This window comes from Vulpes lagopus, chromosome 5 (assembly GCF_018345385.1).
Source record: "Vulpes lagopus strain Blue_001 chromosome 5, ASM1834538v1, whole genome shotgun sequence".
Lineage (NCBI taxonomy): Eukaryota > Metazoa > Chordata > Mammalia > Carnivora > Canidae > Vulpes > Vulpes lagopus.
Window position 1 is genome coordinate 78,465,728 of NC_054828.1, and position 22,307 is coordinate 78,488,034.

The following is a 22,307-nucleotide window of genomic DNA, read 5'->3' on the forward strand; positions in this document are numbered from 1 at the left end:
AAAAATCTATCACTTACATTCTCACCAGTGAGACTAACAGTGTGGAAATAAAAAGAGGGTCTCCTGCTAAGCTGAGATATGCCCTAGCAGGAGAGCCTTCTCCTGGGGGGGGGGGGGGGGGACACAATGCAAATATTTTGATTTTAGGTTCTGCAAGAAGCCAGTCAGCAATACAGGTGGATTGATTCTTATTACCATACCCAGGACAACTCTCTACTTTTAGTCTTTCATAATCCAATGAATACACAACGTCTGCATTGTGAACATTGGAACATTGCTCTTCACTCCAACGTTGGATTCAGGTAACCAACTCAGACAGTTTAGTTAATAGCTATCTTAGTTTAGTTAGGTTGTTAGTTACTTAGCTACTTAGCCTAAGCAAGGTAGTTCAAGTCAAAAAAAAAAAAAAAAACAAAAAACCTTCAATTGGCTTATTGAACCCTGCTGTGCTTAAATTAAAGTCCCTACAAATAAATCAAGAATGCAGGAGTAAGAATCATGGGGTTGAGAAAGTGAACACACACACAGACCACAAACACACACATAATTACATAACCTAGGAAGTATAACTAGAAAACAACTCTAAAGAGTTCTGATTAGAATATAATACATCATTGGCTCTCCTGACTCTCAGCTTTGTGTTTGTAGATTTTAGTATTTCTCAGCCTCTAAAATTATGTGAGCCAATTCTGCATAATAAATATTTTTTTCTTTCTCTATCTACACATCTTATTGGTTCTATTTCTCTGGAGAACCCTGACTAATATTCCTTACAAATTTTTATGAGAGTTATACAGCCAAAGAAGCTTGCAGCATGTACTAAGCAATGTGTGATCATACTTATTGGAAAATGCTATAAAATGTAAGCTGATTTTGAAAACATTATCACTAATTATATTTTTGTTACTTAAGAATGCTAGCCAGGATCTCAGAGTTCTGGGATAGAGCCTCATGTCTGGTTGTCTGCTCACCGGGGAGTCTGCTTCTCCCTCTCCCTTTGAAATGAATAAATAAAATCTTAAAAAAAAAAAAAAAGAATCCTAAAAACAAAACAAACAAACAAAAAAACAAAAAAACACCCTTCAATTTAGTTTATCCAGTTGAACATCTGAGGTGTACCAGGCACTGTGATAAGCATCAAAGCTATACTGCTCTGATGACAGGCATCATTCCTGGATCAGTTAAGTCTAGTGAGGATATTATTACCTTATAGTTGATTTGTATGGGCTCTAATACAACTACCTCTGAAATATTTCAAGTAGGAACTATAAAACATGACATGCTGCATGCTGATTTTGGATAACTCCACTTAATTTGAGGAAGACTCAAAAGTAGGGCAACTGAGTGACATATCAACACAGCAGCTCAGCAAATAGACCTCTAGGAATCAGTGATTTTTTTTTCTTCCAAGCTCCTTCATTATTTCTTCATGATCTTAAAGTTTTGTTCTCTCTTCTCATTAATGATGAGAATTTATCATTATTGTTTTCATTATTATTTTTTCATTATTTTTTTCACTGCTGGTTGATGTATAACCAGTATTGATTATTTTATTTTATACAGCTTTGTTTTATTTTAAAAGGATACAGAAAGATACTACAGAGAATGGATGTACAGAATAACTGGGGAAACAGGTCGTATGCTAATCCTTTGCTCAATATACAGAAGCTTACATCATATAGTACATTATTTTGGGAAGGTTAGGAACACTTTACATGGAAAACCATTTAGAGATAGAGCTACTCACCTGCCTAGCGGCTGGATGACCGGGCCCAATGGGAGAGATGATAGTGTGAAAGGATGAGGAACAGATTATCTACAACTTCTGCAGTTCTTCTAAGGTTTATCTTCTATTCAGAATTTCTATTTCTTCTTCAATTACTTTTGGTAATTTACATTGTTCTACAACCTTATGCATGACATTTGGATTTTAGATGTCTTTTAGAATAAAACTGAAACATATTTTCATGATGAATGTCCATTCCTGAGAGAGATAAATTAATGTCTGTCTTTATTATTATAATTTTGGCTATCTCTTCTGTTAGTTTTTCATGTGTACTGTGTCTATATGTGTGTATATTTAAACTTATTTTTGAATCTGTATTTTTAGAAGTATCCTTTTTAACACATTGTAACTTTTACCAACATGATAAAACGTCTTGTTCCCTTTAATGCCCTGGACCTTGAATTTCACCAGCTTTGATATTAGTATTTTGGAACAGTATCTTTTATATAAAAATTTACTGATATAACTTTCTCAGTCATTTTTCAGGTCAACTAGGAATTGCACCTACAGTGGTTAAACTTATTAATAAGGGAATTCTTTTTCTTCTCTAGTGAGAAATTTGGAATTGAACAGCATCTCAGGGATAGTGCAGCTACTCACCAAAGTCATCAAGAATCTGGACTTTTTCTGGCTTCCTAGTCAGCCATCTGCCATTCTTTTATTTTTCTGCATCATTTTGATTTGTGAATCTTAAGCAGGCCCCACACTCAGCACAGAGCCAACTGAGGGGAGGGGTGGAAGAATGGGGGGGGGGGGGTAGTAGGCTCAATCTCATTTCCCTGAGATCATGACCTGAGCTGAAATCAAGAGTTAGACACTTAACTGACTGAGCCACCCAGGCATCCCTAAAACTTTGTATTTTAAAGAATTAATCTGTTCACTTCTATTTTTATCAGTAATGTCTTTGGCCTCATTCTTAACTATTTAATAAGTATATTTCTACTTTAAGATTAATCTCTTTTCTTCCTTTTGTTAGATTGAATTTTTAGTTCATTCTTACTGTGTGATGTTTTTAAAGTTATACATTCTATTTATATCCTTCTAGAAGTTGTCCTTTTAAATCACATATTTAAACATTTTGTATCATAATTGGGGTTAATGAGTACTAATATCATTTCACAGAAAATGTTAAAATTTTTAACATTTTACTTACTCCCAACCAATCACCTACTTCCCATTTTGAAAGTGTCTAGAAATTTTATTTCCAATTATTAAGTAATATTTTTAATAACAAACAAGTAACACAGTTATTTTACATTTAATTACAAATTGTACTGCTTTTTTCCTCAGCCCTTTTATTTATATCCCATGTTGTCTTCTTTCTTGGATTTATTTTTTCAATGCAGCTGGAGTACATTTGTGAGTAATTCTTTCAGAAAGTATCTGTGGCTGGCGAATTCCTGAATCCTGGCATGCTGAAATATTTCTATTTTGTCATCTCATTTGAATACTGATTTGGCTGTGTTCCCTCATCATGAAAAAATAGCAAGAACTCTAGGTTTTGTTTGAAAGGCAGATTCATGAAAGGTTCCGAACTGGAGAGAGACATGATCTAAAGAATAAAAAGAATCTCTCTAGTGGCTTTGTGGAAAATAGACTACAGCAGGTCCAGGGTAGGGACGCGGAGACCAGTTGGCAGGACACAGTAGCCATCCTAGCAAAGGGTAATGGTGGCTTAGACCAAGAAGATAGCAGTGAAGCAAAGGGGAAGTGATTAGATTTTGAGTATATTTTAAATGTGTTTTAAAAAATCATTTGGATCTCCCAACAGATTGGAAAAGGAGTGCGAGAAAATAAGGATGCCTTCAAGGGTCTTTGGGCTGATCAACTAGGAGTATAGACTTGCCAACAACTAAGATGCCAAAAGGCCTCACAGGGCAGTTTGGAGAGGAAGATTAATTAGTTTGGGAACAGGTTGAGTTTGAGATGTCCTTTCCCTTCCCAATGAAGATACCACGTACCCATAACTCATAGACTATAGTTTTCAGTTTATTTCTTTAAAAGGGATCAAGAATGAAAGAAAATTGTGAAACAACCTGCGTATAGAATCCCTCCAGCTTTATTTTTCAAACCTTAGACCTCACTTTCACACATTTTGACAGTAACTAATCTTGATTGTCAAATCTAAATGTTTCAACTTATTTCCTCAGAAACAACTCTCTGGGGACATTCAGATGCTGTAAGTATACATAAGATTTCATTAAAAATAAGTACAATCATCAGACTAAATAGTATGAATGGATTTGGGAACAAACATGACTGACTCACAGTGAGCAAACTACTCGCTGGTGTGAGCATAAGTGCACAAGCAGTATAAGGCACAGTATTTAGGGTGTATTTGCAGGCCAGTAAGTTTTACAGCAAGACTGGAGCATTTCAATTAATCCAGTGAGTCAGTTAGCTGTCATTAATTAAGAGAGTTTCTATTATGCTATAAAATCACTCTAAAAAGGGATTGTATCATATTACTCTCCAGCTAAGTGTTGAGAGTATCAAACTTTTTAATCCTTGACTGGAGTGGAAACCTCTCATTTTAAAATTGTCTTTATGAACAAAGTTGGGCCCTTTTCACATGCTCACTGGGTATTTGTATTTGACAACTTTGTACAAATTACATCTAGGATCTATCTGAATCTATTACATTTGTTACATGGGCAATTTAGGATCAGTTCATCTTTGAAAAGTTCATTTGCACAGTTGATATCTTAAGTATTGATTGATTTAATTAATATTAACTCAATTGTCATTTGCTCTTTTTCAAACTTTATTTTAGGAATTATTTGGAACTTGTGGCAAAATCCATTCAAGATTGGATCATAAAAGAAGAAGCCATATATCAGGAATCTAAAATGGCTGAGGAAATTAATAGGACAAAGGCTGAGCTGGAATTGAAATCTGCTGGTGGCAAAATCACTTCTCCTGCCAAAATCAATGCTGTTAAAAAATCTAAAAGTAAGTAACTGGTTGAACTTGCTTGTAAAGTCCAAAGACATCCTCCTATTTGTTAATGTAACCAAGACTGAATACTTCAGTAATAAAAGGGGTTGCCTACAAATTTCTGTGACCCTTTGCCTTCTCTAAAAAATAGAAGAGCTGAGTTCCAAATATGATGAGATTGATGATAAGATAATGGAATATTTGTCCTATATTGATGCCACTGCCCGCCAGATTTGGAAGATTTGCTCTGTCCTGCAGATCAAATGTGATGTTAGGGAAATGCCAGATGTCTTTATTTTGGTAAGGTAGATAGGTTCAGCTATCTAAGATTTGTTGCCAATATGAGGCAATTCAGAGTCAGCATGTCTCCATTTGAATACTTTTAGATTCGAAAAGTGAAATTAAAACAAGACCTTTCTTAGAAGAGCAAGCAGAGAGTCCCAAGACTAACTGGGGGGTAGGAATCTAAAAATAAAGGAAAAATGAATTATTTGGAGCTTGTGACAGGCACTTGACAGGATGTAGGATCAATACCTATGTTTATTTTTGTTAATTTCCATGGCTTTGATGCTGTTGGGGAAGGGAAAGAGGGTGAAAAAAAGAGGAAGGATACTTGATAAAGAAGTAAAGCAATGAGATAAGTTCTCTGGAAAATAGAGAAAGCTCACTAGGTTCGTGCAAAGGGGAAGGTTTCCATGTTAACAATATTCATTATTTCTGATAGCAGAAGTTGAGAATGATTTCTCATAAAGAAGCAAAGGTATTTATTTTCCAAAGATTTTGCAACTTCTGTCAATCACCAAAGGAATTAGTGCTTGGCTTAATTTCAAAATAAAAATTAACCACGTTGGTAATGAATTAGTTACCATCCACTAAAATGGTTATAATAATCAACCTATTAGCTTGGCCTTCATCCTGATGGGGGCACAAAAGGACAGCACTAAAAACCTGGAACAACAGACAAGACTATATAAAAAGAATGTAGGGCCACCCTTTCACAATAACATCTAGGGCCATTACTTGCCTACAACCAGGAAAAATTGTGGGTTGACTGCCTTTTCTCTATTCTGCTTCTGAACAGAATCAAAAGCTTAATTACTATCTAGATGTTTAGGGAAATGCAGAAAATGGTCAGTTTGGGATGGGAATACACTTGGTAGATATTGCATTCAGTTTGAGAGCTTTTGAGTCAGGATGATTGTAATCTTCAAAACAGAATGACTATAATGGCAAGAGGAGGGCTTCAATATGAAAGGATAAATTTGATTTCTTCTGTGTGGTCTTTGAAGGGTTTAAACTAGGATTAATTAGGTTAAAGCTCCAGGGAGAGAGAGGCAACTGCAATACAAGTTTCAAGTTCAAGTTCGAGGCAGCATGAGAATGGAATGCATTACCTCCCCCCATGACAGTGCCTTCCTCATCTCTGGAGGAGCTCACTTCCATGTCAGACAACCACTCTGGAGACAACCAAAAAGAGTGAGGGGTGAAAGAATGGAGAGTTGGACTTGGTAGCCTTTAAAGTCCCCTTTAATCCAGACCTTTGGTCCTACTATGAAACTTTGTTGTAGAGAGTTACTAAGAAGTTTCATTTTCTCTGGTTATAGGTAACAAAGGAATGAGCAAAACAGAGATAGCAGATCAAGAAAAAGAAAAAGAAAAAGAGAAAGAGAAGATTGCTTTCATTTTAGAAGGCTCTCTCAAGGTAATGCAAGGAAAGACAAAGGACACTGAGTAATTACACATTCAGATTTATTGTGTGATAGAGAGCTTGTGTAGTGTAACAGAAGTGATCTTTGCTAAACTTTCAGAAATAATTGAACCTGCAATGAAAGGGCAGTCTCTCCACCGAGCTATCTCCTCCTTCAGATGATAAACCTTTAAGGGCCTGTGTGATTCATTTTTATATAACCAAAATCCAAGGCAGTGCCTTGTTTATAATCAGTATACTGTTTCTTTTTTTTTTTTTTTTTTTTTTTTTTTTTTTAATTAACTTTTATTGGTGTTTAATTTACCAACATACAGAAAAACACCCAGTGCTCATCCCGTCAAGTGACCACCTCAGTGCCCGTCACCCATTCCCCTCCAACACCCGCCCTCCTCCTCCCCTTCCACCACCCCTAGTTCGTTTCCCCGAGTTAGGAGTCTTTATGTTCTGTCTCCCTTCCTGATATTTCCCAACATTTCTTTTCCCTTCCTTTATATTCCCTTTCACTATTATTCATATTCCCCAAATGAATGAGAACATACACTGTTTGTCCTTCTCCGATTGACTTATTTCACTCAGCATAATACCCTCCAGTTCCATCCACGTTGAAGCAAATGGTGGGTATTTGTCGTTTCTAATTGCTGAGTAATATTCCATTGTATACATAAACCACATCTTCTTTATCCATTCATCTTTCGATGGACACCGAGGCTCCTTCCACAGTTTGGCTATTGTGGCCATTGCTGATAGAAACATCGGGGTGCAGGTGTCCCGACGTTTCATTGCATCTGAATCTTTGGGGTAAATCCCCAACAGTGCAATTGCTGGGTCGTAGGGCAGGTCTATTTTTAACTCTTTGAGGAACCTCCACACAGTTTTCCAGAGTGGCTGCACCAGTTCACATTCCCACCAACAGTGTAAGAGGGTTCCCTTTTCTCCGCATCCTCTCCAACATTTGTTGTTTCCTGCCTTGTTAATGTTCCCCATTCTCACTGGTGTGAGGTGGTATCTCATTGTGGTTTTGATTTGTATTTCCCTGATGGCAAGTGATGCAGAGCATTTTCTCATGTGCATGTTGGCCATGTCCATGTCTTCCTCTGTGAGATTTCTGTTCATGTCTTTTGCCCATTTCATGATTGGATTGTTTGTTTCTTTGGTGTTGAGTTTAATAAGTTCTTTATAGATTTTGGAAACTAGCCCTTTATCTGATATGTCATTTGCAAATATCTTCTCCCATTCTGTAGGTTGTCTTTTAGTTTTGTTGACTGTATCCTTTGCTGTGCAAAAGCTTCTTATCTTGATGAAGTCCCAATAGTTCATTTTTGCTTTTGTTTCTTTTGCCTTCGTGGATGTATCTTGCAAGAAGTTACTGTGGCCAAGTTCAAAAAGGGTGTTGCCTGTGTTCTCCTCTAGGATTTTGATGGAATCTTGTCTCACATTTAGATCTCTCATCCATTTTGAGTTTATCTTTGTGTATGGTGAAAGAGAGTGGTCCAGTTTCATTCTTCTGCATGTGGATGTCCAATTTTCCCAGCACCATTTATTGAAGAGACTGTCTTTCTTCCAATGGATAGTCTTTCCTCCTTTATCGAATATTAGATGGCCGTACATTTCAGGGTCCACTTCTGGGTTCTCTATTCTGTTCCATTGATCTATGTGTCTGTTTTTGTGCCAGTACCACACTGTCTTGATGACCACAGCTTTGTAATACAACCTGAAATCTGGCATTGTGATGCCCCCAGCTAAGGTTTTCTTTTTTAAAATTCCCCTGGCTATTCGGGGTCTTTTCTGATTCCACACAAATCTTAAAATAATTTGTTCTAACTCTCTGAAGAAAGTCCATGGTATTTTGATAGGGATTGCATTAAACGTATAAATTGCCCTGGGTAACATTGACATTTTTACAATATTAATTCTGCCAATCCATGAGCATGGAATATTTTTCCATCTCTTTGTGTCTTCCTCAATTTCTTTCAGAAGTGTTCTATAGTTTTTAGGGTATAGATCTTTTACCTCTTTGGTTAGGTTTATTCCTAGGTATCTTATGCTTTTGGGTGCAATTGTAAATGGGATTGACTCCTTAATTTCTCTTTCTTCAGTCTCATTGTTAGTGTATAGAAATGCCATTGATTTCTGGGCATTGATTTTGTATCCTGCCACGCTACCAAATTGCTGTATGAGTTCTAGCAATCTGGGAGTGGAGGCTTTTGGGTTTTCTATGTAGAGTATCATGTCATCGGCGAAGAGGGAGAGTTTGACTTCTTCTTTGCCAATTTGAATGCCTTTAATGTCTTTTTGTTGTCTGATTGCTGAGGCGAGGACTTCCAGAACTATGTTGAACAGCAGTGGTGAGAGTGGACATCCCTGTCTTGTTCCTGATCTTAGGGGAAAGGCTCCCAGTGCTTCCCCATTGAGAATGATATTTGCTGTGGGCTTTTCGTAGATGGCTTTTAAGATGTCGAGGAAAGTTCCCTCTATCCCAACACTCTGAAGGGTTTTGATCAGGAATGGATGCTGTATTTTGTCAAATGCTTTCTCTGCATCTAATGAGAGTATCATATGGTTCTTGGTTTTTCTCTTGCTGATATGATGAATCACATTGATGGTTTTACGAGTGTTGAACCAGCCTTGTGTCCCAGGGATAAATCCTACTTGGTCATGGTGAATAATTTTCTTAATGTGTTGTTGGATCCTATTGGCTAATATCTTGTTGAGAATTTTTGCATCCATGTTCATCAGGGATATTGGTCTGTAATTCTCCTTTTTGGTGGGGTCTTTGTCTGGTTTCGGAATTAAGGTGATGCTGGCCTCATAGAACGAATTTGGAAGTACTCCATCTCTTTCTATCTTTCCAAACAGCTTTAGTAGAATAGGTATGATTTCTTCTTTAAACGTTTGATAGAATTCCCCTGGGAAGCCATCTGGCCCTGGACTCTTGTGTCTTGGGAGGTTTTTGATGACTGCTTCAATTTCCTCCCTGGTTATTGGCCTGTTCAGGTTTTCTATTTCTTCCTGCTCCAGTTTTGGTAGTTTGTGGCTTTCCAGGAATGCGTCCATTTCTTCTAGATTTCCTAATTTATTGGCGTACAGCTGTTCATAATATGTTTTTAAAATCGTTTGTATTTCCTTGGTGTTGGTAGTGATGTCCCCTTTCTCATTCATGATTTTATTAATTTGAGTCTTCTCTCTCTTCTTTTTAATAAGGTTGGCTAATGGTTTATCTATCTTATTAATTCTTTCAAAGAACCAACTCCTGGTTCTGTTGATCTGTTCCACAGTTCTTTTGGTCTCGATATCATTGAGTTCTGCTCGAATTTTAATTAACTCTCTTCTTCTGCTGGGGGTGGGGTCTATTTGTTGCTTTTTCTCTAGTTCCTTTATGTGTAAGGTGAGCTTTTGAATTTGAGATCTTTCCAGTTTTTGAATGTATGCTTGTATTGCGATGTATTTCCCCCTCAGGACTGCTTTTGCTGCATCCCAAAGATTTTGAACGGTTGTATCTTCATTTTCATTAGTTTCCATGAATCTTTTTAATTCTTCCTTAATTTCCTGGTTGACCTTTTCATCTTTTAGCAGGATGGTCCTTAACCTCCACGTGTTTGTGGTCCTTCCATATTTCTTGTTGTGATTAAGTTCTAATTTCAAGGCATTATGGTCTGAGAATATACAGGGGACTATCCCGATCTTTTGGTATCGGTTCAGACCCGATTTGTGACCCAGTATGTGGTCTATTCTGGAGAAAGTTCCATGTGCACTTGAGAAGAATGTGTATTCAGTTGAGTTTGGATGTAAAGTTCTGTAGATATCTGTGAAATCCATCTGGTCCAGTGTATCATTTAAAGCTCTCGTTTCTTTGGAGATATTATGCTTAGAAGACCTATCCAGGGTAGAAAGAGCTAGATTGAAGTCACCAAGTATAAGTGTATTATTATCAAGGTATTTCTTGAGTTTGGTTATTAATTGGTTTAAATATTTGGCAGCTCCCACATTCGGGGCATATATATTGAGGAGTGTTAAGTCCTCTTGTTGGATAGATCCTTTGAGTATGAGATAGTGTCCCTCTTCATCTCTCACTATAGTCTTCGGGGTAAATTTTAATTTATCTGATATAAGGATGGCAACCCCTGCTTTCTTTTGAGGACCATTTGAATGGTAAATGGTTCTCCAACCTTTTATTTTCAGGTTGTAAGTGTCCTTCTGTCTAAAATGAGTCTCTTGTAGACAGCAAATAGATGGGTCCTGCTTTTTTATCCAGTCTGAAACCCTGCGCCTTTTGATGGGGTCATTAAGCCCGTTCACATTCAGAGTTACTATTGATAGATATGAGTTTAGTGTCATCATATCTATTCAGTCCTTGTTTTTGTGGATTGTTCCACTGAACTTCTTCTTAAAGGGGAATTTTAAGAGTCCCCCTTAAAATTTCTTGCAGAGCTGGTTTGGAGGTTACATATTCTTTCAGTTCCTGCCTGTCTTGGAAGCTCTTTATCTCTCCTTCTATTTTGAATGAAAGCCTTGCGGGGTAAAGTATTCTTGGTTGCATGTTCTTTTCATTTAGGACCCTGAATATATCCTGCCAGCCCTTTCTGGCCTGCCAGGTCTCTGTGGAGAGGTCTGCTGTTACCCTAATATTCCTCCCCATAAAAGTCAGGGACTTTTTTTCTCTTGCTGCTTTAAGGATCTTCTCCTTATCTTTGGAATTTGCAAGCTTCACTATTAAATGTCGAGGTGTTGAACGGTTTTTGTTGATTTTAGGGGGGGATCTCTCTATTTCCTGGATCTGAATGCCTGTTTCCCTTCCCAGATTCGGAAAGTTTTCAGCTAGGATTTGTTCAAATACATATTCTGGCCCTCTGTCCCTTTCCGCGCCCTCGGGAACCCCAATTAAACGTAGGTTTTTCTTCCTCAGGCTATCATTTATTTCCCTTAATCTATCCTCATGGTCTTTTAATTGCCTGTCTCTTTTTTCCTCAGTTTCCCTCTTTGCCATCAACTTGTCTTCTATGTCACTCACTCGTTCTTCCACCTCGTCAAGCCTCGTCGTTAGGACTTCTAGCTTGGATTGCATCTCATTTAATTGATTTTTAATTTCTGCCTGATTAGATCTAAATTCTGCAGTCATGAAGTCTCTTGAGTCCTTTATGGTTTTTTCTAGAGCCACCAGTAGCTGTAAAATAGTGCTTCTGAATTGGCTTTCTGACATTGAATTGTAATCCATATTTTGTAACTCTGTGGGAGAGTGGGCTGTTTCTGATTCTTTTTTTTGAGGGGTTTTCCTTCTAGTCATTTTGCTCAGTGCAGAGTGGCCAAAAACAAGTTGTATTGGGAAAAGGAGAAAAAGAGAGAGAAGGAAAGAAAAGAGAAAAAGAAAAAAGAGAAAGAAGAAAAAAATAGGGGAAAAAGAGAAGAAAAAGAAAGAAAAAGAAAGAAAGGAGAAAAAAGAAAAAAGGGGGGGTGGGGGAAGCAATCAGAAATCAAGAAGAAAGAGAGAAAAAAAAAAGCGCAAAACAAAACAAAAAAAAAACAAAAAAACAAAAAACAAAAAAAACCACGGGGGAGTATCTTCCGATTCTGTGTAGTTTAAGTCCCTTGACTTCCCTTGGAACTGGTCCGTCTCGCTGGTCTTCTGGGGGAGGGGCCTGCTGTGCTGATTCTCAGGTGTTGGCACTTGGGGGAGCTGCTCTGCCCCTGCCTGGTGCAGGGCTCGGTGGGGGTTGTTGACCCCGTGAGGCCCCGGGAGGAAGCCACAGTGGCGGGGGCAGCTCTGGGACCCTGGATCCAGCCCCCGCAGTAGCTCCGGGGCTCTCCTTCTGCAGGGCCTGGGGGCTCCGGGGCGGGGCCGCTGATCTGCTCAGTTCCAGGCAGGAGCGTCCTCGCTGTCCTGGGCCCTCCCGGCCTCTGCCTGTCCCGGGGGAGGCCGGATCCTGGGCTGTGTTCCGGCGCCCTGTGCTCCGGGGCCTGCGCTGTTGGATTCGCGCTCCCGGCGGTGCAGCCCCCTCCGCGGAGCCGCTGCCCGAGCCTCTCCGAGCTGTTCCCGGAGCCGCGCAGCCCCCTCCGCGCGGAGCTTCTTCCTCTGCGCGAGCCGCCGCCGCTGAGCTGTTCCCGGAGCCGCGCAGCCCCCTCCGCGGAGCCGCCGCCCGAGCCCCTCCGAGCTGTTCCCGGAGCCGCGCAGCCCCCTCCGCGCGGAGCTTCTTCCTCCGCCCAAGCCGCCGCCGCTGAGCTGTTCCCGGAGCCCCGCAGCCCCCTCCGCGGAGCCGCCGCCCGAGCCCCTCCGAGCTGCTCCGGGTCCCGCCGAGCGCTGCAGCCCTTAGGGAGCTCGGCGCATCTCCCGGGGCGCAGTTCCTCTGTTACTGTCCCAGGGAGCCCGAGGGCGTCCCCGCCTTTCTGGGGATCCTGCTCCAATTCCCGGGGAGCCCCTTTCCGCGGGGAAGGTCGGTGCAGCTCCTGCTCCTCCGGGACGGGGCTCTCCTGTCCTGGGGACACTCGCCCCGGCCTCAGCCCGGCTCCTCGGGGCCCCTCCCCCCCGGAGGCCTTTTGTTCCTTTATTTCTTTTTCCCCGTCTTCCTACCTTGATAGAAGCGCGAACTCTTCTCACTGTGGCGTTCCAGCTGGTCTCTCTTTAAATCTCAGGCCGAATTCGTAGGTTTTCAGGATGATTGGATGGTTTTCTAGGTAATTTGCTGAGGACAGGTGACCTGGAGACCCTACTCCTCCGCCATCTTGCCCCTCCCTCCAGTATACTGTTTCTACTGCAGGTGTTTGGTTTTTGTTTCCAATTTTTAATTGGAATTTTTAATTACAAAATTAATTATGGTTTATCATAAATCAAAATTACTTTGGCTCTCCCAATCCCCTGAAAATAAGAAATATTAACAATTTAGCATGCTCTATACTCATAAATGCATGCGTACACAAATACAAAGAGGGTCTTCACTTGTTTGGTTTTGATTTAGACTGGTATGCCACATAGCTTTTTTGCGTAGCACCATATCATAACTATCACTACCATATTATATCTGAGATCTAACTTATTTTCATAGCAATATTATTAGTCCATAATTTGGATATGTGTAAAGTATTAAAGTTTTCTTATTAATAAGTGTCATTTGTGTTTCTATTTATACAGAAATATTTTACTTTTATGTAGTCAAATCAGTCATTTTTGGCCAAAATTTAAAAGGCACAATACCACATTTTGGCAAGGATATGAAGAAAAGTGAATTCTTATGTACTGCTGGTTGAAATTAAGTAGGCACTTCCACTCTGGAAAACTGGACATATCTACAAAAATCAAGCATACAATTTCTTTTTAACCTAACAAGTCCACTCCTAGATATATACTTAGTAGAAATGTATGCATGTGTGCATCAAGACACATGGACAAAGTTGTTCTTGCAGCATTATCTTTAATTCTCCTAAACTAGAGACAATTCAAATATTCAGCAGTGGAGGGCACCCGGGTGGTCCAGTGGCTGAGCATCTGCCTTTGGCTCAGGTTGTGATTCCAAGTCCTGGGATCGAGTCCCACATCCGGCTCCCCGCAGGGAGCCTGCTTCTTCCTCTGCCTATGTCTCTGTCTCTCTCTGTCTCTCATGAATGAATAAATAAATTAATTAAATAAATAAATAAATAAATATCTTAAAAAAATATATTCAACAGTGGAATGCCTAGAATGGTTCAGTCATAGGAAAAACTGTACAGCTCTGGGAATGAATTACTAGAGCTACACACAGAAATATGGATTAATCTCACAAACATGTTGAACACAAGAGAGAGTGCAAAGAATATATTCATTATGTATGACTTCATTTACATAAAGCTTAAAAGCATGCAAAACGAAGCTGAAGTATTGCAGATTAGCATAATGGCTGCCTTGAGGCAGTAGAGGTGGGAAGTGATTAGGAAGAAATTTAAGAAGGGCTTCTTGACTTGGTGGTGGTTACGGGAGTTTTTAATTGGTGGTAATTCATTCTTCTATTCAATTAGGATTTATGCTGTTTGGTATGTATGTTATAGCTTCTCCAAAAAAAAATTTTTTAATCTATCATTCTTGAGGGCACGGGGTGGCTCAGTGGTTGAGCATCTGACTTTGGCTCAAGACGGTGATCTTCAGGATCGCAAGTCCCACATCAGGGAGCCTGCTTCTCCCTCTGCCTGTGTCTCTGCCTCTCTCTGTGTCTCTCCTGAATACATAAATAAAATCTTAAAAAAAAAAAATTCTGTCATTCTTTATATGGTTTCAGGTCTTCTATCAGATTAATTTCACCTTGATTATATGTTAATTTTCTTGTACTCTCTTAGAATATTTTCATAGATAAACTTTTTATATTCAGATATCAAATCTATCTGAAATTCATTTTTTATATTGTAATTAAAGGAGTTTTTTCTTTGCATGCATGGACTATTACTTTATTAGTACCACTTAATTAAATGTAACATTAATCACTCCCCTACATATGCAACTAAATTGGAATGTTGACTATATAACATATTAGGTACTTATTTATTTTTATTTCTTATTTTTGTGACTTATTTATTTTATTACTGGAAATTTGTACCTCTTAACCCTCTTCATCCATTCATTTTTGGGGGGTCCATTTTTGAATGCTGTATTCTATTTCAGTGGCCTATTTAATTATTCCTTTGCAAGCACCATACTATCTTAATTACAACTTTGTTGTAAGCTTAAATATGGAGTAGGCAAGAGCTGACTTCCACACTCCATTACTATGCAATAAACCTCAAAACAATGTGGCCTAATCTTGGTGAGCCTCCAGGCTTCTGGGTCTTGATGGTAAAAATATTACATGGCAAATCGTTAAGTTTATTATTAGTTGCTGCTTAATTTTATTAATTTTTTTTAATTTTTTTTTAATTTTTTTTTTAATATTTTTTTTTAATTTTTTTTTTATTTTTTATTTTATTTATTTATGATAGTCATACAGAGAGAAAGAGAGAGAGGCAGAGACACAGGCAGAGGGAGAAGCAGGCTCCATGCCCCGGGAGCCTGATGTGGGATTCGATCCCGGGTCTCCAGGATCGCGCCCTGGGCCAAAGACAGGCGCCAAACCGCTGCGCCACCCAGGGATCCCAATTTTATTAATTTTTAAAAAATTATTTGGTTTTTCTCCTTTATTTTATTGATAATATTGAATTATGGAGATTTATTTAATAATATGAAAAACCTTTGCATTTCTAAATCAAACTCCTCTTCAATATTTCCTAAAGTCTAGTCCTCATCCCACATAATGGCATATATTATAATATATATTTATTATATATTATATATTATAGTCTCTGGGGAGAGACTTAAAATACGTATGTCTTCATGCCATCTTTTTTTTTAAGATTTTATTTATTTATTCATGAGAGACACACAGAGAGAGAGAGAGGCAGAGACACAGGCATAGGGAGAAGCAGGCTCCATGCAGGGAACCTGATGTGGGAATGGATCCTGGGACTCCAGGATCACACCCTGGGCTGAAGGCAGGCGCTAAACCCCTGAGCCACCCAGGGATCCCTTTTCATTCCATCTTAATTGTAGTTTTGTGAGTAGAATCTAGAAATTTTGATTTTCAATAAGCTCCTAGAGCCATCTTATGTACATCATAGAATAAGAATTATAGCATTTTTTCATTGTATGTTATTTTAATAAATAACTGGGTTTGATCTGATAGTATTTTATCTAGAATTTCTGTGTCCATGATAAATGAAATTAGTCTATAGACTTTTGTGTTGCTATTAACAAGCATCAGTATTAAGATTAGTTTGGTTTTTAAAATAAATTAAGAAAAAAAAAATAAAAAAAAAAAATAAAAAAAAAATAATAATAATAATAAAATAAATTAAGGAAGTTCGGCAGGGTTGCTGTATACAAGATTAACACGGAAAAAAAGTCATTGGAGTTCCTATTCAACAGCAATAACTAATTACAAAATGTAATAGAAAAGAAGTACCTCTGTGAGATTTCTGTTCATGTCTTTTGCCCATTTCATGATTGGATTGTTTGTTTCTTTGCTGTTGAGTTTAGTAAGTTCTTTATAGATCTTGGATACTAGTCCTTTATCTGATAGGTCATTTGCAAATATCTTCTCCCATTCCATAGGTTGTCTGTTAGTTTTGTTGACTGTTTCTTTTGCTGTGCAGAAGATTCTTATCTTGATGAAGTCCCAATAGTTCATTTTTGCTTTTGATTCTCTTCCCTTCATGGATGTATCTTGCAAGAAGTTACTGTGGCCAAGTTCAAAAAGGGTGTTGCCTGTGTTCTCCTCTAGGATTTTGATGGAATCTTGCCTCACATTTAGATCTTTCATCCATTTTGAGTTTATCTTTGTGTATGGTGAAAGAGAAGGGTCTAGTTTCATTCTTCTGCATGTGGCTGTCCAATTTTCCCAGCACCATTTATTGAAGAGACTGCCTTTTTTCCAGTGGATAGTCTTCTCTCCTTTGTCAAATATTAGTTGACCATAAAGTTAAGGGTCCACTTCTGGATTCTCTATTCTGTTCCATTGTCTGTTTTTGTGCCAGTACCACACTGTCTTGATGACCACAGCTTTGTAGTACAACCTGAAATCTGGCATTGTGATGCCCCCAGCTATGGTTTTCTTTTTAAATATTCCCCTGGCTATTCGGGTCTTTTCTGATTCCGCACAAATCTTAAGGTGATTTGTTCCAACTCTCTGAAGAAAGTCCACGGTATTTTCATAGGGATTGCATTAAATGTGTAAATTGCCCTGGGTAGCATTGACATTCACAATATTCTTCCAATCCATGAGCATTCCATGGATTCCAATCCAAAATATTCCATGATGGAATATTTTTCCATCTCTTTGAGTCTTCCTCAATTGCTTTCAGAAGTGTTCTGTAGTTTTTAGGGTATAGATCCCTTACCTCTTTGGTTAGGTTGATTCCTAGGTATCTTATGCTTTTGGGTGCAATTGTAAATGGGATTGACTCCTAAATTTCTCTTTCTTCAGTCTCATTGTTAGTGTATAGAAATGCCACTGACTTCTAGGCATTGATTTTGTATCCTGCCACACTGCCGAATTGCTGTATGAGTTCTAGCAATCTTCGGGTGGAGTCTTCTGGGTTTTCTGTATACAGTATCATGTCATCTGTGAAGAGGGAGAGTTTGACTTCTTCTTTGCCAATTTGAATGCCTTTTATTTCTTTTGTTGTCTGATTGCTGAGGCTAGGACTTCTAGTACTATGGTGAATAGTAGTGGTGAGAGTGGACATCCCTGTTGTGCTCCTGATCTTAGGGGAACGGCTCCCAGTGTTTCCCCATTGAGAATGATATTTGCTGTGGGCTTTTCGTAGATGCCTTTTAAGATGCTGAGGAATGTTCCCTCTATCCGTACACTCTGAAGAGTTTTGATCAGGAATGGATGCTGTATTTTGTCAAATGCTTTCTCTGCATCTATTGAGAAGATCATATGGTTCTTGTTTTTTCTCTTGCTGATATGATGAATCACATTGATTGTTTTACGAGTGTTGAACCAGCCTTGCATCCCAGCGCCCCCTTTCTTGCAAGAGAAACAAAAGCAAAAATGAGCTATTGGGACTTCATATCAAGATAAGAAGCTTTTGCACAGTAAAAGAAACAGTCAACAAAACTAAAAGACAACCTACAGAATGGGAGAAGATGTTTGCAAATGACGTATCAGAGAAAGGACTAGTATCCAAGATCTATAAAGAACTTATTAAACTCAACAGCAAAGAAACAAACAATCCAATCATGAAATAGGCAAAAGACATGAACAGAAATCTCACAGAGGAAGACATAGACATGGCCACAAGCACACGAGAAAATGCTCCGCATCGCTTGCCATCAGAGAAATACAAATCAAAACCACAATGAGATACCACCTCACACCAGTGAGAATGGGGAAAATTAACAAGGCAGGAAACCACAAATGTTGGAGAGGATGTGAAGAAAGGGGAACCCTCTTGCACTGTTGGTGGGAATGTGAACTGGTGCAGCCACTCTTGAAAACTGTGTGGAGTTTCCTCAAAGAGTTAAAAATAGATCTGCCCTACGACCCAGCAATTGCACTGCTGGGGATTTACCCCAAAGATACAGATGCAGTGAAACACTGGGACACCTGCACCCTGATGTTTCTAGCAGCAATGTCCACAATAGCCACACTGTGGAAGGAGCCTCAGTGTCCATCAACAGATGAATGGATAAAGAAGATGTGGTCTATGTATACAATGGAATATTACTCAGCCATTAGAAATGACAAATACCCACCATTTGCTTCAACGTGGATGGAACTAGAGGGTATTATGCCGAGTGAAATAAGTCAATCAGAGAAGGACAAACATTATATGATCTCATTCATTAGGGGAATATAAAAAATAGTGAAAGGGAATAAAGGGAAAAGGAGAAAAATGAGTGGGAAATATCAGAAAGGGAGACAGAACATGAGAGACTCCTAATTCTGGGAAATGAACAAGGGATAGTAGAAAGGGAGGTGGGCAGGGGGTGGGGGTGACTGGGTGATGGGCACTGAGGGAGGCACTTGATGGGATGAGCACTGGGTCTTATCCTATATGTTGGCAAATTGAACACCAATAAAAAATAAATTAAAAAAAAAAAGAAAAGAAGTACCATTCACAAAAGCAACACAAACTGTAAGGTGCCAAAAAAAAAAAGAGACAAGCAAAATCTTTATGGAGAAAATTACAGCATATTATTGAGGCCATTTAACACTTAAATAAGTGAGAAAATATACCATGGTCATGGATGAAAACATTCAATTTAGGAAATGAAATATAAACTCAACACTACTCTTATCAAAATCCCCATAGAGTTGTCATGAACCTTTGAAATCTGATTCTTAAATTAATAAAGAAAAACAAAGGGATAGGAGCTTTCTTTCAGATAGCATTTGACTGGCAAATTATATCTCTTTATTTTCACCTGTCTGTGTGTTTATATCTTAAGTATGTCTCTTGTAAACAGGGACTATAAACTCGATTTTTTAAGAGATCATATCTGATGATCTTTCTTTTAGCAGGAAAGTTGAATCCATTTATATCTATTCTGATTAATTATATATTTGGAATTTCTTCAGTTGATGTAGTTTGTACATATTTCTTCAGCTGATGTAGTTTCTATTTTCCTGCCTTTTCTATGATCCTTTTTTCCTCATTTCTTGCTTAATTTTATATTGAATTTATTTTGTCTTCTCATTTCCAGTCAGTTAGTGATGGGAACACAAATTTTAACCCTAATTAAGTGGAATCTTATCCTTCCACAAAAAAAAAAAAAAAAAAAAAAAAAAAATTCTTTTTTTTATTAGTAGACTTATATTACAACAGAAATTATGCTCAGTGATTTGTCAATAAAATATATGCAGAATTTACTTTCTTCACTTGCTACATAAGTACCTACATAATGTCCTTGATTTTGCTTCTTGACCCAAAAAGTCTAAAATATTAACTATCTGGCTCTTGACAGGAGAAGTTTAGAATGTATACATTCTATTTCTATTAGTGGTTGTTCTAGAACTTCAATTTGTACACATAATTTAATGAAGTCTAAACTTAATAAAATTTCTTTCTTCTAGAATAATACAAAGAGTTATTAATATTATTTAAAATCTGCTTCTCCTCTCCCAACTTCTAAGTTTTATCTTGTTTTTTCTTGTTCCAACAAATTAAACATTATTATTGTCAGGGCTTTACATAGTCAATGTTATTTAGCTTTAGCCTCACATTATTTGTTTTGTCATGCGTTTCTTCTCACATTTTGTATTTTGAGAGTGTTTCCTTTAAAACTTCTTGTTAGTAAGGGTTTGTTGTTATTAAACCTCAGTTTTTACTTAACCAAGAAATGGCTTTATTTTACCCTTATTCACTAAACATAGTTTTCATTTATAAAATAATCAGTTGATTTTTTTTTTATATATCTTCTTAGTTCTCTCAAGGTATTGATCCCATTCCTAATTGACATGGTAGTTATTAATAAGTTGTTGACCTAATTTGTCACTTCTTTATTGACAGTTTACCTTTTCTCTCCAGCTGCTTTGAAAACACAAAGTGGTGTGCTAGCAAATGTTTAGGAATAGCTCTCTAGGAAAAAAAATTATCATCTATCTATATAAGTTTATTCTTAATTTTACAGATAATGTTGTAGGTAGAGCACCCAACTTACAAACAATAAAACATATACAACTTTTTGTTGCAAATTCCATTTAGCCAGTTGATCCTCATAAAATGCTTTCACTGATTTTTAGTAAGCCCTTGTATCCTTAGCCAACCTATGATTATAATCAACAAACAACTGCCGTTCCAATATGAATGTTGATTGATGTTTTCATTGACATGAACAAGTATGACAAAAATGGACAAGGGAATAGGTCTCATTCACCAGCAACATGAGCAACTTCTTTGCTGAATCAGATCATTTTTAAATACTAGAATATTTCCTCAATTTTTTGTACTAATTATAATGTAACAGCTCCAAACATGACACTTTTAAATTTCATCTGCATTATTAACATTTTCTCTGTCACTTTCATAAGTTTAGATAACCAACTGTTCGTTGGTCCCTGATTTGTAGCATTTGCTGATAAGCGTAGTGTAAATACTATCATCAAGGTTGTATTTAGGCTCTCAATATGACATCACTGAATACAGAATGAGAAGCAATATATAGTAGCACACCACTATATTGTATTTCTATGATATATATATAGTTGATATAAATAATCTCAAGAGCATAGATAATAGGGAAATGTAACAAAATAATTAAGAAGATGCTAAGTTATGGGGCACCTGGGTGGCTCAGTGGTTGAGCATCTGCCTTTGGCTCAGGACATGATCCCAGGGTCCTGGGATCAAGTCCTGCTTGGGGCTTCTAGTGGGGAGCCTGTTTCTCTCTCTGCCCATGTTTCCACCTCTCTCTGTGCCTCTCATGAATAAATAAATAAAATCTTTAAAACAAAAAAAGAAGATGCTAAATTTTGAGTATTTGATATCTTTGTTTTTAATATTTTATTTGTGCATTTATATAATTTAATTTCAAATAATGGTTGTGGTTAACAATCAGCTGATAAAATTCTAGAAAATTTAACAATAAATTCTTTCAAGTCAACATGAGCTAGGTCTAGCACTCCACCGTTTTTGTTTTTTTTTTAATTTAAATTCAATTTAATTAACATATACTGTATTATAGTTTCAGAGGTAGAATTCAGTGTTCATCAGTTGCATACAACACCCAATGCTCATTACTTTCAAATGCCCTCCTTAATGCTCATCACCCATTTACCCCATCCTTCCATCCACCTCCCCTCCAGCAGCCCTCAGTTTGTCCTCTGTAGTTAAGAGTCTCTTATGGTTTGCCTCCCTCTCTCATTTCATCTTATTTTTTATTTTATTTTTCCTTTCCTTCCCCTATGTTCATCAGTTTTCTTTCTTAAATTCCACATATGAGTGAAATCATATAGTATTTGTCTTTCTTTGACTAAGTTATTTTGAAATAAGCACATCACTGTTACTTCTTGCTTTTAACTCATTGACCTTTCCAGATGTTAGGATCCATGTCTTTCATCAACTCTGGAAATGGCTTGGCAATTATCTATTCAAATACTGCCTTTTCTGGGGCACCTGGGTGGCTCAGTTGGTTAAGCACCTGCCTTTGGCTCAGGTCATGATCCCAGGGCTCCCTGCTCAGTGGGGAGCCTGCTTCTCCCTCTCCCTCTGCCTGCTGTTCCCCTTGCTTGTGTTCTTTCTCTCTGTGTGTCAAATAAATAAATAAAATCTTTTTAAAAAAATGCTGCCTTTTCTGAAGTTTTATTCCATTTCCAAGAGAGCTTTCAAATTCATCTTCTTATTTGTTTGTTTTCTTTAAATTCAATTAATTAGCATATTGCA

The 22,307-nt window shown here is 37.9% G+C and overlaps 1 protein-coding gene across 1 annotated transcript in view; it reads left to right on the forward strand.

The window, feature by feature from the left end:
• SPAG17 (sperm associated antigen 17) overlaps window positions 1-22,307 on the forward strand; it is a 221,169-nt gene that overhangs the window by 115,251 nt on the left and 83,611 nt on the right. Inside the window, exons 18-20 of the mRNA XM_041754035.1 lie at window positions 148-302; window positions 4,560-4,738; window positions 6,328-6,425. Of these exons, the coding sequence (XP_041609969.1) occupies window positions 148-302; window positions 4,560-4,738; window positions 6,328-6,425 (432 nt within the window). The remainder of the gene's footprint in view (window positions 1-147; window positions 303-4,559; window positions 4,739-6,327; window positions 6,426-22,307) is intronic.